The sequence below is a fragment of the Ammodytes marinus genome (genome assembly GCF_949987685.1).
Source record: "Ammodytes marinus genome assembly, chromosome: 21".
Lineage (NCBI taxonomy): Eukaryota > Metazoa > Chordata > Actinopteri > Uranoscopiformes > Ammodytidae > Ammodytes > Ammodytes marinus.
This window is the reverse complement of record NC_137225.1, coordinates 26,096,536-26,111,535: the sequence shown is the minus strand read 5'-3', so window position 1 is coordinate 26,111,535 and position 15,000 is coordinate 26,096,536. Positions and strand designations below refer to the sequence as shown.

The 15,000-nt window shown below is 40.7% G+C and overlaps 1 protein-coding gene across 1 annotated transcript in view; it reads left to right on the top strand.

Annotated features, from left to right (window-relative positions):
- The window catches only part of LOC307267617 (NACHT, LRR and PYD domains-containing protein 3-like), a 133,303-nt gene that overhangs the window by 4,833 nt on the left and 113,470 nt on the right, over positions 1–15,000 (top strand). Inside the window, exons 3-10 of the mRNA XM_080049989.1 lie at positions 3,331–3,548; positions 3,697–5,542; positions 5,804–5,980; positions 6,061–6,234; positions 6,495–6,668; positions 6,875–7,048; positions 7,562–7,735; positions 8,854–9,027. Coding sequence (XP_079906115.1) covers positions 3,331–3,548; positions 3,697–5,542; positions 5,804–5,980; positions 6,061–6,234; positions 6,495–6,668; positions 6,875–7,048; positions 7,562–7,735; positions 8,854–9,027 — 3,111 coding nt within the window. The remainder of the gene's footprint in view (positions 1–3,330; positions 3,549–3,696; positions 5,543–5,803; positions 5,981–6,060; positions 6,235–6,494; positions 6,669–6,874; positions 7,049–7,561; positions 7,736–8,853; positions 9,028–15,000) is intronic.

Below are 15,000 nucleotides of genomic sequence, written 5' to 3'. Positions count from 1 at the left end.
TAAATGTGCAAACATTTTTGAAATCGGTTCATCCTAGCCTGAGAAAAGGCAGAAAGAGTGTTTTATGGTCTCACTTTCTAACCCTACATTTTCCCATATGTGACATCACACATGGTAAAATGTAGGGTTAGGATTAACAGGACAGCTGGGCCAAGGGAAGACTGAGGGAAGACTGAGGGAAGAAAAACCTCATTCATTATATTATAATAGTGATTTATAATGATAGAACGCCGGTTCCGTACGGGTGAAGTATTCCTTTAAGTTCAGTCGATAGGGATTTAGATACTAAACCTGACACACCTTACAAACTACCAGCTACGTGATCCAAAAATGTCTCAAGGTTCAAGCTTTATTGGCGTCATATAAAACAGGATTGCACAATGACATTCAGCTGATTACGAGCATATAAAACAGACCCAGATATATAAAAGTAGCAATTAGGGAAGAAATGAGAGGACAAACTAAATTGCATTATGTATGTATGTATATATGTAGATACACACACAAAACATCTATACACTCAGAAGGCCCTGGTTCCAAACATTTAAGTTGATCAGCCTGAATTATTGATCTGATATGATTTAAAGTTTAACTGGAAGAATGTGACTCCTGTATATAGATATATAGATATAGACTGTAATAGACATGGGAAGTTGTTGGATCAACAGACACATTCAGCCTGTTCTGATTGTACAGTTAAGACACACAGGCCCTCATTTATCAATCTTGCGTAGACCAGAAAAATGGGTGTACGTACATTTCCACGCAAATCTCGGCATTTATCAATATGGACGTGAGCGTAGGGTACGCTCAAATCCCACGCCAGCTCTCAGCTCGTGTACGCAAATTTGAAAACAGCTTGGACTCGCAGTGCAGGCTGTGCCGGGTAGCCGATGACTTTGTTGGACAATTATTAGAAGATAATACAAATGCAGTGCAAATAAGACCGAAATAAAGATATTAATCACTTAAAAATGAGCAGCTTATGGTGTGCAACTGAGTAGGAGAGCTGATTCAATAGTGCGCACACCGGCCACTTAGGAGGGCTGCATGGGACTGCGTAAGGGCAGTTGTCTCTTGCAGCAGCTGGGGGGACACTGAGGCACGGGGGCTGCATTCATTCAAAATGTTAGCCTAAGTATTAAATATGTAGTAGACATACACTGCTCTTTATGATACAACAAAATACACGGCACAACATTCAGCTTAACATTTTATTTATTTGACGCACTTTGCAGATGTTAGTTCCTCTTTTAATGTGTCATTAATGCTAAAGCGAGCGATTTATTTCCACCGTTAACCGGCACGTTGTTCCTGTCTGCTGGTGGAGCAGGACTGTGGGCGCTCTCACAGCTGATCGCTGCCGGGTCGGCTTGTGCAGCTGACGGCCGGGCTGACCACTCGTGCCAAGCGCATGCTGTCATACAGTAAAACGCTAAATGTGTTATTTTTAGTTTTTAAAACCCTTGAATAGTGCTATCTAAAAGGGCCAATACATTCTAATCATTCAAATCTCTGCAGACCTGTATTTATTTTATGGGGACCATTATCGGACAGTTGGTGCGTCTTTTTCTCCTCCACCACTTATATTATGCCCGCAGCCCCGCACCCCCATTTGGTTGCATTTCAGAACAGCAACACGCTTTTTTTAGTGGCGATATTGAGTCAACACCAACGCTGTTGACCGCAGCAGTTATTTCCTTCCTAACTGCTGCCTTCTGTCGTTCTTTGATGCTGCGTAGGCTAATGCTCCGAAATGAAACTCTTTTTTTTTCTACTTTCGCTGTTATTCTGTCAATTTCTACTTCAGGGAAGTGCCGTATTGCGCATATCCATGTCGTAAAACCTCTGGGCGAGGCCTCTAAACTGAGAAAATATAGGGGCGTGATACGCTAGTTTTCATCCGCCGCATTTATCAGTAATGGCCTGGCGTACGGTGAGATTGGCGAGATACGCCTGTTTGATAAATCCCACGCGATACCTGGCGTAGGGAGGTATTTGCGCCAGAATCTGCACCAGTTTCCACGCAAAATTGATAAATGAGGGCCACAGTGAGCAAACGCAGTGGGTCCAAGGTCCATGTTATGTTAGATTTATTTGATAACATGACTTCTGTGATTTGATTTATTTTGATATGGATAATATGGTGGTTATTTTACAGTTTACATTAACTAAAGAAACATTTACATGTGTGGCTGTCTTTCTTCCTGTGCATCATATTTTTGCTGAAGATTCTCATAGCTTTATAGCAGATTTCTCCTAGTCCTTGGTTTGGAGTGTGGGTCCGTGGGCCTTCTAGCCCTTAGCCCTAACTGTCTTTGCCAGAGGGAACTGAGACACCCTATCCCTACACGTGAATGCAATATTCGGAGGGGTAGAGCAAAACGTTTAGGAGAAGTGGAAACGTCCATCCAACCATTTTCTTATCCCACACATCCATGTTATCAATATTTCTGCCACTAGTCCAAAGCCTGTGGCCCAAAATGAGGGTGGGAAGAATGTCTGACCAGTAAATGGAGAGCTTTGCCTTCAGTCTCATCTCTCTCGTTACCATCATGGTCTGTACAGTGCGAGCTTTACTGCAGCTGATGCCCCTAAGAGTTGACCGATCTCCTGATCCCTTTTACCCCTGAGACCCTGCGATACCCAAACTTCTCCACCGGGAGTAGTTGCTCCCCCCTCAGCTGTAGGGGCCAAGACTATCAGAGCACCATTGCCTTAGATGCTGTTCCTCAATCCAAAGAGACTCTTCAGGTGTGTATGAACTGTTTCATCTTGGCTTCACATACTAAATAAGCCTGTTTGGCTTTTCCTCCAGCAAAGCGAGGAGGTTCTCGTTTTGCTGAGGTGGCCAGTGGCGAGACTGGGATAATGGCTAAAGCGTCAACAGGGAGAGAGGAGTATTTAGGGACCTGGCAGGCTTCCCTTTCTCCTCTGACTCTTCGGCCTACAGTGGTCAGGCTCCAATTGAGCTCTGTTACTTCCTCTGTTCTAGACGTGGGGGGAGAGGAGAGAGAGGCGAAGGATGTATATTTAGAGATTGTCCATTCCTCCGATGACAATTACATAGTAATATCCTTAAGATATATTCAAAATATATGTTCAAAATATATCTATAATTGTATCATCCTGATTGTCCATACAGTCATTTTATTAAGTTTTTCCGTCCTGTACAAATGAATAGACTATCTTTATTTGAATTTACTTTTTCTTCAGTTCTTACCTCGGGCTGAAGTTAATGATTAGATAACATTCCCATTGAAACTTCAGATTTACAGGAAACTGTTTTTACCACATTTCACAAAATGATGAATTCTCTTTGCCCCATAGAAGTGGTGTTTCTGTGGAGGAGCAGCCGTCCTGCTGTGCTTTGTGTCAGGACGTCCTGAAGGATCCGGTCTCTACCAGCTGTGGACACTGGTTCTGCAGACGGTGCATCACCTCATACTGGGACCAGTCTGATCCATCAGGAGACTCCTCCTGTCCCCAGTGTGGAAAAAGAGCTAAACATGGACTGCAGACAGCCAGTCAGACCAGCACTATACAAGGTAAGTTAGTTAATGTTCTGTTATTGCCAATTTTTTAAACTAGGATATCATTTATTTTACTTAACATGAGTCCTGGATCTCTTTCAGATTATAACGGTCTACAGGAGGTTCTAGATGGTAATTACAATTATTCTTTATTTTTTGACAGTTGATGGCAGTCTGCAGGAGGTTCTAGATGAACATAAGATCAGTCTGAGGAAGAGATGTGAACATGTGACTGAAGGAACTGATCAAACAGGAAGTGGAACTCTCCTCAACAGGATCTACACTGAGCTCTACATCACAGAGGGACAGAGTGAAGAGGTTAATACCCAACATGAGGTCAGGCAGCTTGAGACCGCTTCCAAGATGGTGACCTTCCATGACACTCCAATCAAGTGCCATGAAATCTTTAAAGCCTTACCCGACCAACAGGGACCCATCAAACACATCAGAGTCGTCCTTACCAACGGCGTCGCTGGAATTGGAAAAACTATGAAAGTTCAGAAGTTCACTCTGGACTGGGCAGAGGGCTTGGAAAACCAAGATGTCAGTCTGCTGATTCTGCTTTCGTTCAGGGAGCTGAACTTGATCAGAGATGAGCAGTACAGTCTTCTCAATCTGCTCCATGATTTCCATCCAACATTACAGAAGGTCACAGCAGAGAAGCTCGCTCTCTGTAAAGTTTTGTTCATCTTTGACGGCCTGGATGAAAGCAGACTTTCACTGGATTTCCACAACAATGAGGTTGTGTCTGATGTCACACAGGAATCATCAGTCAACGTGCTGCTGACAAACCTCATCCAGGGGAATCTGCTTCCCTCGGCTCTCATCTGGATAACTTCCCGCCCTGCAGCAGCCAATCAGATCCCTCCTACATGTGTTGACAGGGTGACAGAAGTACGAGGCTTCACTGATGCCAAAAAAGAGGAGTATTTCAAGAAGAGAGTGAGTGATGAAGAGCTGTCCAGCAGCATCATCTCACACATCAAGACAACCAGGAGCCTCCACATCATGTGTCTAATCCCAGTCTTCTGCTGGATCACTGCTACAGTTCTGGAGGATGTGTTGACTGCAGACCAGAGAGGAGAGCTGCCCAAGACCCTGACTGGCATGTTCTCACACTTTGTGATGGTTCAGACAAAGAGGAAGAAGGAGAAGTATGAAGAGGGACACGAGACGAGTCCACAGGAGCTGACGGAGGCAGACAGGGAAGTTCTTCTGAAGCTGGGGAGGCTGGCGTTTGAACAGCTGCAGAAAGGAAACATCATGTTCTACCAAGAAGACCTGGAGCAGTGTGGTCTGGATGTCACAGAGGCCTCTTTATACTCAGGAATTTGTACCAAGATCTTCAAAAGAGAGAGTGTGATCTTCCAGAAAACAGTCTACAGCTTTGTTCATCTGAGCATTCAGGAGTTTCTGGCTGCAGTCTACATGCACCACTGTTACACCAACAACAACACAGAGGTACTGAAGGACTTCCTGGGAGAAGACTGGGACAAGGTAAACGTTGACTGTTTCCTGAAAGATGATAATGGTCAAGATTACCCATCCCTGGATGTCTTCCTGAGGAGCGCCATGGAGAAATCTCTCAAAAGTAAAAATGGCCACCTGGACCTGTTTGTTCGCTTCCTTCATGGCCTCTCTCTGCAGTCCAACCAGAGACTCTTAGGAGGCCTGCTGGGTCCAACAGACAACAGTCCACAAACCATCCAGAGAGTCATCAGAAACCTGAAGGCAATGAACAGTGATGATATCTCTCCTGACAGAAGCATCAACATCTTCCACTGTCTGACGGAGATGAACGACCAATCAATTCATCAGGAGATCCAAGAGTTCCTGAAGTCTGAGAACAGATCAGAGAAGAAACTCTCTGAGATCCACTGCTCTGCTCTGGCCTACATGCTGCAGATGTCAGAGGAGGTTCTGGATGAGTTGGACCTGAGGAAGTACAACACGTCAGACCAGGGAAAACAGAGATTGATTCCAGCTGTGAGGAACTGCAGAAAGGCTGTGTAAGTCCAGATGTGATTATCAACATGTATTAAGACTTTGCAGTTTCAGTATTGAGTTAGTGGTGACCTGACCCTAAATGAAGGTCAGCAATGACCTGAATGTTTTTGGTATTGTGTGTTCTCTATTGTCCAGAGATTATCTTTCCACCCTGTTTCATTCCATATGTACACAGTAGATTCTCCTGCTTGTATGGGTCCGTGGATGTAACTTTAAGGCCGATCATCCCAGCTGTTAATGTATAACATTATTCAATCTTACAGACTTTCTGGCTGTGGACTCACAGAGACTCACTGTGAAGTGCTGCCCTCGGCGCTGCAGTCCAACCCTTCACACCTGATAGTGCTGGACCTGAGTTATAACCCTCATGTGAAGGATTCAGGAGTGAGCCGGCTGTCGGCCGGACTGGAGAGTCCACACTGTGTGCTCAAGACTCTGAGGTGCAGACTCTTGTTTGATCCTCTTTGAAGCTAAACATAAATATCACCAGTGATGTGGTAAAGTTTTCCTTTCTTTGCAGGTTGGCAGAGTGTCAGGTCACAGTTGAAGCCTGTACATCTCTCGTCTCGGCTCTGAAGTCCAACCCCTCCCATCTAAGAGAGCTGGAGCTCAGTAAGAACTCTCTTCAAGATTCAGGAGTGAAGATATTGTCCGTCTTACTCCAGTCTCCAAACTGTAGATTGAAGATTCTGATGTGAGACTTCAAGATTTTTTCTTTTAATATTTCAAATGCGTAACTCCTTCGTATGAGGAAATCACACCGACAAATGAATAATAACTCATATGTATGAAATTGTCAGTTTTTGACAGAAGGTTTTGCATACATTCAAATCAGCCAAACTGAGGAATAACGTGTATCAAAGATTGAAGGCCATAAAACTGCTGAGTTGTTTGCTGAGAGTTTTTGCCAATAAATAATTAATTTTGTAGTTTAATGCCGTGTCTTCTATTTAGATTGCGCTTCTGCAGTTTGTCAGAGATCAGCTGTGAATATCTGGCCTCAGCTCTGAAGTCCAACCCCTCCCATCTCAGAGAGCTGGATCTGAGCTACAACGAGCTGCAGGATCCAGGAGTGAAGCTGCTGTGTGGTTTTCTGGAGATTCCACACTGTAGACTGGAGACTCTGAGGTAGATGCACTGGCTCCCTGTCTCCTTCACAATTGACATTAAAGGTGGTCCACTCTGTTGTCTGGAGGTTATTTATATCTTTTCATGGCAAAATGTGAATCCTTTCTTCATGAATATGTGGTGGTTGAAAGGTGTTGGCCATTACTTATAATGAAAACGTTTTGGGGGACTGCAAATGAAAACTTTTTAAATATGTTTTATTACAGACTGGAATGCTGCAGTTTGTCAGAGATCAGCTGTGCTTCTCTGGCCTCAGTTCTGAAGTCCAACCCCTCCCATCTCAGAGAGCTGGAGCTGAGTAAGAATATGCTGAAGGATTCAGGAGTGAAGCTACTTTCTTCTGGACTGGAGAATCCACACTGCAGACTGAATATTCTGAGGTCAGAGTATTTCTATTACTTTAACATTATTCTAATTTTTTTTTCTTTTTTTTCTAACCTTTATTTATACAGGTATATCCCATTGAGACCGAAGACTCTTTTGCAAGGGAGACCTGTTTTCCTTTCCCACGTTACCATTCACACACACATTCATACACCGATAGCAGCAGGCTAACTATCGACATTCACACGAGGCAAGGTGGGTGAAGTGTCTTGCCCAAGGACACAACAACTATGCCACAGGAGGCAGGGCGGGGATCGAACCTCCAACCCTTTGATCATCGGCTGACCCGCTCTACCACCTGAGCCACAGTCGCCCCTTGATTAATTGAAATTGTTTACATATTTCCAGGCAATAGATGTATTGATAAAGTTAAAACATCATGAATGTATCATGAATTTCAAGTCAGTGTTGTTTACGTTAAAAATGTATATGTGTAAAAGCAGGATTTCATCTTCATTATATTGTATAATTGAATACTGTTTTTGTTTGTTTAATTTTTTTAAATTCAGTTTGAGGTGCTGCAGTTTGTCAGAGACCAGCTGTGCTTCTCTGGCCTCAACTCTGAAGTCCAACCCCTCCCATCTCAGAGAGCTGGATCTGAGTGACAACAAGCTGAAGGATTCAGGAGTGAAGCTGCTGTGTGGTTTTCCGGAGAGTCCACACTGTAGACTGGAGACTTTAAGGTGCAGTGTGTAAAAATGTGGGGGGCTACAAGAGACAGGCTCTAAAATGGAGCGTTTCAGACAGAGGCCGGATAGAAGAGATTAAGCAATGGTCCTCTGAGAAATATAAAGGGTTTTCTGGACACTAAACCAGGAAAACTGTTTCTAGTACAAACCCAAATTACCATATTGCACCTGAAAATGAGCATAATATGTCACTTTTATCAGTGGTGTCATTAAGTGGAATGGAGATGTCACTCTCTTCTGAGCTACTGTAGACAATCACTTTCTTTTGGTGACTAGTTTATACAGCCATGCCAATGGCACAACTCTAAATTTACTTTGCACTAGCTGATCCGCCCTTGTAGAACCAACAGCCACTTGGCATATGCGATTCCCCCTCCATTTCTGCCTTTAAATTAAGGCTCAAAACCCATCTGTACACCCTGGTTTTTCCTCCCCATTAACTATCTTACCTCTGCAAAACTATCTTTGTTTAAATGTGGATGTATGGGCTTTATGTCTTTTATTTTTGTTATTGCTATTTTACCTTCATTGTTTACCTACTGAATGTACTATGTTCAGCACTTTGGACGGTGCAAACTGTTATAAATGTGCTTTTATAAATACATTTTACTTACTTACTTACTTACTTACTTACAACTCACCCCAGGCCCTCTGGCACAAATCACCCCAACCCCAGAATTTGGGATAATAAGCATGATGCAGCAGTTTAGGGCTGACACTGTGCTAACTGTATAGAAGTGTAGCATACTAAACATGTGTCAAATGTTTTCAAACGTGTCTATAAGTGTTCAGACACAATAATCAAAAAACCTTGATCATGGAAATGTTACTTTGAAAGGCAAAAAACTGTTTTTTGAGCTCAAATGTGCTTATATCTTATTCCATGTTTCTCCCTTCTTTACAGGATGAGTTAAATGGATGCTCTTCTTAAATATGTGGTCACATTTCCAATTTCTTCTATAGTTTTCTAGAAACAAGGGGTGGCACAACTTCCCCACCGGCACAACTCAGGCCACTCTCCCCTATATAACTTCTGTACCATTGACATGTCTGTGAACTGTTAAGATTTTAGGAACATTTTGTCTGGTGTGATGTTTATTCTGTAATTACAGACTTGGTTGCTGTGAACTGACTGCGATCAGCTGTGCTTCTCTGGCCTCAGCTCTGAAGTCCAACCCCTCCCATCTCAGAGAGCTGGAACTGAGTCACAACGAGCTGCAGGATTCAGGAGTGAAGCTGCTGTGTGGTTTTCTGGAGAGTCCACACTGTAGACTGGAGACTCTGAGGTAGATGCACTGCCTCCCTGTTTCCTACACAATGGATTTAAAGTGTGTAAAATGTATTTTGTCATAACAGACTTGATTGAAATTAAATATAATATTCATCAGTGTATTTTAATAACTGTATAATATAGGATGTGTCCTGGGGAAATGCACCTGTTGGAAGACCAAGAAGAAGTACTATAGAATAAATAACTAAATATATCTTCACCTCATCACTTGATACCGGGGAAAGATTTGAGGCAGTGGTGGATGATGCCATCTTTAGTAACTAGCTTCTTGTCCTTGAAGGCCACCGTAGCTTCTGTAAATTATTCATTTTTTTCTTAAGGTTGAAACACTGTGGGGTCACAGATGAAGGTTGTGCTTATCTGGCGTCAGCTGTGAAGTCCAATCCGTCCCATCTGAGAGTCCTGGACCTGAGACTGAACTACAATCTGCACGATTCTGGAGAGAAGCTTTTGTCCTGTGGTCTGCTAAGTCCCTACTGCAGATTGAAGACATTAAGGTAAGGGCCAATTTGCAATCCTTGAAAGGCGCACTTCGTAACTTTGGGTGTGTCAGAGAATTTAACATTTTCTAAGGTATATTCTTATAACTGAATAAACAAACTTTTCTCACAGGAAAAGGTTAGAAAGCTTCCTGAAAAGTTACTGTTTCACTGTTGTTGTTTACAGCAGCAGGGCCCACAGTTTGGTTTACAAACATATTCTAGTCTTAAGTTTGGTTCCAGGATCCTCAAAATAATTCAGTTTTCATTTATACAAAAAATTCTATATGGAGCAGATATGTTTCGTAAACTTACTAGGGGAGACCGGGTATAGTAGGCACACTTTTTACTCTAGTGAGAATTGCTCATCACCTAAACATCTTTCAATAGTCATTCCTACATTAAATTGAAGCTTAAGGTGTTGGCTTGAAATGTGTACCCCTCACTTTTTCTAACTTATTGTAATAAAGAAGAAATTAATCATCAAAGACACCCTTACACATTGTGACAACCAACCCCATCAAGGGGTTGGTTGTCATACACTATGGGATTGTTTGTCACAATGTTATCTTCATGGGAATAATCTTAAAAAGAAGGCAAGAAAGCAGAACTAAATTTGAAAGTTTAATTGCATTGTCAAGTTGACAAATAGGCCTACATAACTTACTGTAGCCTTGGCAGCTGGTCTAGTTTGGGATGCACCGGGTTGTTTTGATTTTGTTGCCCTTTTTTCTTTTGCATGCTAGCTGCCTTTTCCTGCTCTATTCTCTCCGACTCTGGGGTGTCAGTGAGGATACAGCTTGACAATTTCTTTCGTTACTGGGTTCCTTTTCTGGCTGCAGCCTTGAGATAACATGTGACAACCAACCCCCCAAAAAATGTGACGACCAACCCCAACTTGAATTTCTTGCTAGCATCAAGGCCAACAACCATCTGACAACTAATTAGTTTGCTAACCACAATCTAAACTATAGTTTACCCTTCACACTTCTTTAGGGTAACAAGTGTATTGTTATAAACCCATTGAGTAAAAGCCTAGAAGAAAATACTGAGGAGCTAAATATTTTCAATTTGACATGTAAAACACAAACAGTCCTCTCACCTCAAATTCAGCAGTCTAACTCCAAGGAGGACTATGTAGGTGACCTCTGATCCCAATTCTGGATATTTACATACCAAAATTTCACAGATAGTGCCTTCTGGTACCGAGATATAACGATTGTGACAACCAACCCGTGTGACATATAACCCCGTTCACCCCTAATCCCCTGCCCTCAAACTGGATAGTGTACCTTTAAGGTTTTCAGAAATAAAAGAGAGGGTTGATTTTTCTGTAGTCACACTCAGACCCATGTTCAGGTTAAAGAAAATAATAAAAAAGTGTATTTTTCATTATAAATTACCTATAAGTAGATGGGGGAAATGGGATTGGGCCCTGATCTCATGGGAATATTTAAGATAAGAAGCTTTTTTTTAGCTTTTGGCTTCTCCTGCCACCCTTCGGACGATAACACAAAGTAATATGTGTGAATATGCAAAGAGAAAATTGTGTATTGTGTGTAATTGTCCGGAAGAATAATAATAAAAAACAAAACAAAAAAAGCATTTATTGTCATTGGAAATTACAAAATACAACAACATTTCTCATCACACTAAACACACACACATAAGATTGGAGCTAATTCGTCCACAGTAGCGGCTGTGATAATGTGCATTAGTTGACTTCAGTGTTCACTCCTACAGGTGACATCACCTCAGATTAAACCCGGACGTCCCGACAAGATGTGAGGAACAACACGTTTCCATTCCACTTCATCTGAATCCACCACACCTTTCTGTTTCCTGTTGAAGTCCCATTTTATAAATGAAAACAATACTATGTGCCTGTCATAAAAATGCATTTTCATCATGTTTTTAAGGAGAAAATGTCTCATAAATCAGGCAGTGAATAACATATGAACAAATCCTTCTGTAATAACCTTCAGAATAGTGCTAAGAATGATTATGGAAAGTGTAGTTGATGTAATGTAAGTGATTTAGACTTGACAGAGGTTTCACTTCTGAAATCCGTAACATAAACTGATCCGTTCCATGTTTTACATTTTTTTTTTGATATTTTCTTTGCAGTTTTTTCACCGTTATTTGACAGTTGACTAAAAACCATAAGCAAATCAATCTTTTCCCAGGTGATCTGACAACCCAGCTTCCGTGAAGGTGAATAGCCCTGTGTGTGTGTGTGTGTGTGTGTGTGTGTGTGTGTGTGTGTGTGTGTGTGTGTGTGTGTGTGTGTGTGTGTGTGTGTGTGTGTGTGTGTGTGTGTGTGTGTGTGTGTGTGTGTGTGTGTGTGTGTGTGTGTGTGTGTGTGTGTGAAAAGCCCTGAGATCTAAACCTATCCGTAATAAAACCGTCCCACCTGGACTTTTCACAAGGACTGAAGTACAAGGAATGTCACAGTTTGGTTTAAAACAAATCTGGATTTTCTATTATCAGGTTTAACTACAGCAGCAATGGGCACATGCAAATAAAAGTGAATTCCTTTCCTTTAATGCAACTAAGATGTTTGTAGTTTCACTAGTTAACTACACAAACATCAACAAGTCATTTATCTACTTAAAGGTGCAGTGTGTAATATGACATCATCAAGAAAGTTCTACAAAGTTCTAGAATGCAACGCTCCCTGGGTAACCCCACCCCTTTAGAATAATAACAGAAGCTACAGTGGCCTTCAAGGACAAGAACAATTCTAAATTTTAAACAATGCACCTGATGACATTCCAACTATGACACTTTCAAGATGGCGTCACTAGGCCTTGGTCCAAGATATGCAGAAATATGGACATATATGAGACCCTTTCTAAGGGGGAAAAAAAAAAAAAAAAAAAAAAAAATCAGCTATTATGCACTAAATTAAATGTACTTATGGATATTATAATTACTTTCTACAAAATCTGCTAGGAAATAAAACCCAAAATTCTACACACTGCAGCTTTAAAAGAATATTTTAGAATCATAAATACACTGGACGAGATATTAACTGTCCGTTGTGCCAATAGATGGTATTGATGCTCACACATGAGGTTTGCCTTGATGTTGAGTGACGTGGGAACTGATATGGGACAGATGTAAATTTCGGGACACATCCTCAGTAGTGTACCTTCGAATCAGTGGGTGTTTTGGCCTTTCATCACTAGACACACTCATCAAAGGTGGCCAGCTGCAGGGTGATCAAGCCTGTTAATGTGTTATTACTTATATATATATATTTACTGTATACAAATATTGATATATAATGTATTTGATGACACGAATGTCAAACCTTACCTTTGATCGTTTAATAACTTTTTTATCTATTCTTGTTGACTGATTTCATAAATAAATCGGCGATTTTCAACATCATTGTAAACTGAACTGTGACAGGTGTGCTTTTAAATAAATCTTTAATTGTTAAGTTACTGGCTGGAGTTGTTGAGTTTCATGAATCCTTACGTTCCAAATCTCCTTCTATTCTACACACTACAGCTGATCATAAAAAGTATCTCGTCAAGGGGCGCCCTTAGCTCAGTTGGTAGGGCGTCCCCCCCCCCATGGGCCTCGGCCAGCAGCGGACCCGGGTTCGATTCCAGCCCGCGGTCGTTCTCTGCATGTCACTCCCCTCTCTGCCCCATTTCAACTCTGTCTCTACACTATCAATAAAGCATAAAAATGCCAAAAAAAAAAAAAGTATCTCGTCAGCAAGCAGTATGCTACAATTGTTATTCCATGCGTGTGTGTTATGTTTTGAATGTGCAGAAAGTAGGCCTGTCAGAGCGAACGCATTAATCACAGTTAACTAAAGCTACAGTGCGTACATTTCTCATATAAATTAATGTCGATTTCATTAAAGGAAAATCAAACTCAAACACGATGAATTAAAAACAAAAACATGATTTATTGTTTGTTCGTAACAACAGCAACATGAACAGTACATTTATAAAAACACATTTTATTTATATATATTATATATTTAATATTCTATGATGATATAAACGCGATTTAAAAGATTCAAAAGTTCACACTGAATTAAAGGGTCATTCCACAGAAAAAAATCTAAAATATCAATTCGGATTTTATTTAGCAAGATTTAAAAACTAAGTCTCTTTCTCCGCTGAATGTTACGTCGTTTTTTAAAAAATCTAATTAAATATTCTTGTGTTTGTTGTGTGCGAAAAATACACAAGCCTGATTTTAATATGTTTGTGAAAGTCGGACCAAAACCCCCATTTAAAAATCTGTTCATTCTGTGATTCTTTGCAGTGTATTGAGGACCCAAAAATCCCAAATGAATAAATAAAAACAAGAACATATGTGTGTGTGTGTGTGTGTGTGTGTGTGTGTGTGTTTGTGTAGTTGTGTGTGTATAGGTGTGTGTATAAGTGTGTGTGTGTTACAAACAAGAACATTGGCGGTTCTTTTCTATTAATAAAATATCTTATCTGTATATAACATTCACATAATAAAGCTCAGTTCTACCATTACATTATGTACACAAATAAACTCTTAAATAATATATTTTTTTAAACATTTCATCTTAAATTTTTGGTCACATTTTATGTCTTGAAAGATTTTTTCTTCATTACATAAAATCTTAATTTCTTTTTTAATTTCATTACATTTTCCGAGCGCTAAATTATTTTCAGAAATAAACCTTAAACACTTCAGTGCAGAAATATTAAATGCTTAAATTGAATTGGCTTACAGAGACACAGATAACCTTTGTGTGTTCATATATATATACGAGATGCTTAATAAACTCAACTACGGCAGATAAATACTGTTATAACAAATATTCTGTCATTCAAAACGGACAACGGCAGGTTTAAATAGCATGTGGTCAGACCCTGCGTTCCAAATCACATACTCTTTCTTTTTACTACACTACATACTAAAGTACAGAAGAGTTTTAGTCTTTTTACTACACTAGATACTAAAGTACAGAAGAGTTTTACGGCCACAGGACAGCCTCAATCTTTTTCTGGCATACTAAATAGTAGGGAAGTATGGGGGTTGGAACGCAGGGAGACTTTCTCCACTGGCTCCCTGTCTGCTTTACGATTGATTTTAAGATTTCTTTTGTGAGACCATAAAACACTCTTTCTGCCTTTTCTCAGGCTAGGATGAACCGATTTCTAAAATGTTTGCACATTTATACTCCATAGGATCTCAGGGTTCAATACACCTTCATGTTTCCACTGGTGAAGTAGGCCTTTAAGACCCACTTCTATTTGTGATGAGATACTGTGCTTGATTGATACAGCCTGAAGATCGTATTCTATCACATATTCAAGGGAATTCAGTTGAGAGTTTTTAGCCTCTTTCTACTGTTGTTCATCAAATCAAATCAAAATCAAATCAGTTTTATTTGTATAGCCCAATATCACAAATAGTAATTCTTCTCAGTGGGCTTTACATTCCATACAATATGACACCCTGTCCTTACACCCTTAGCACAG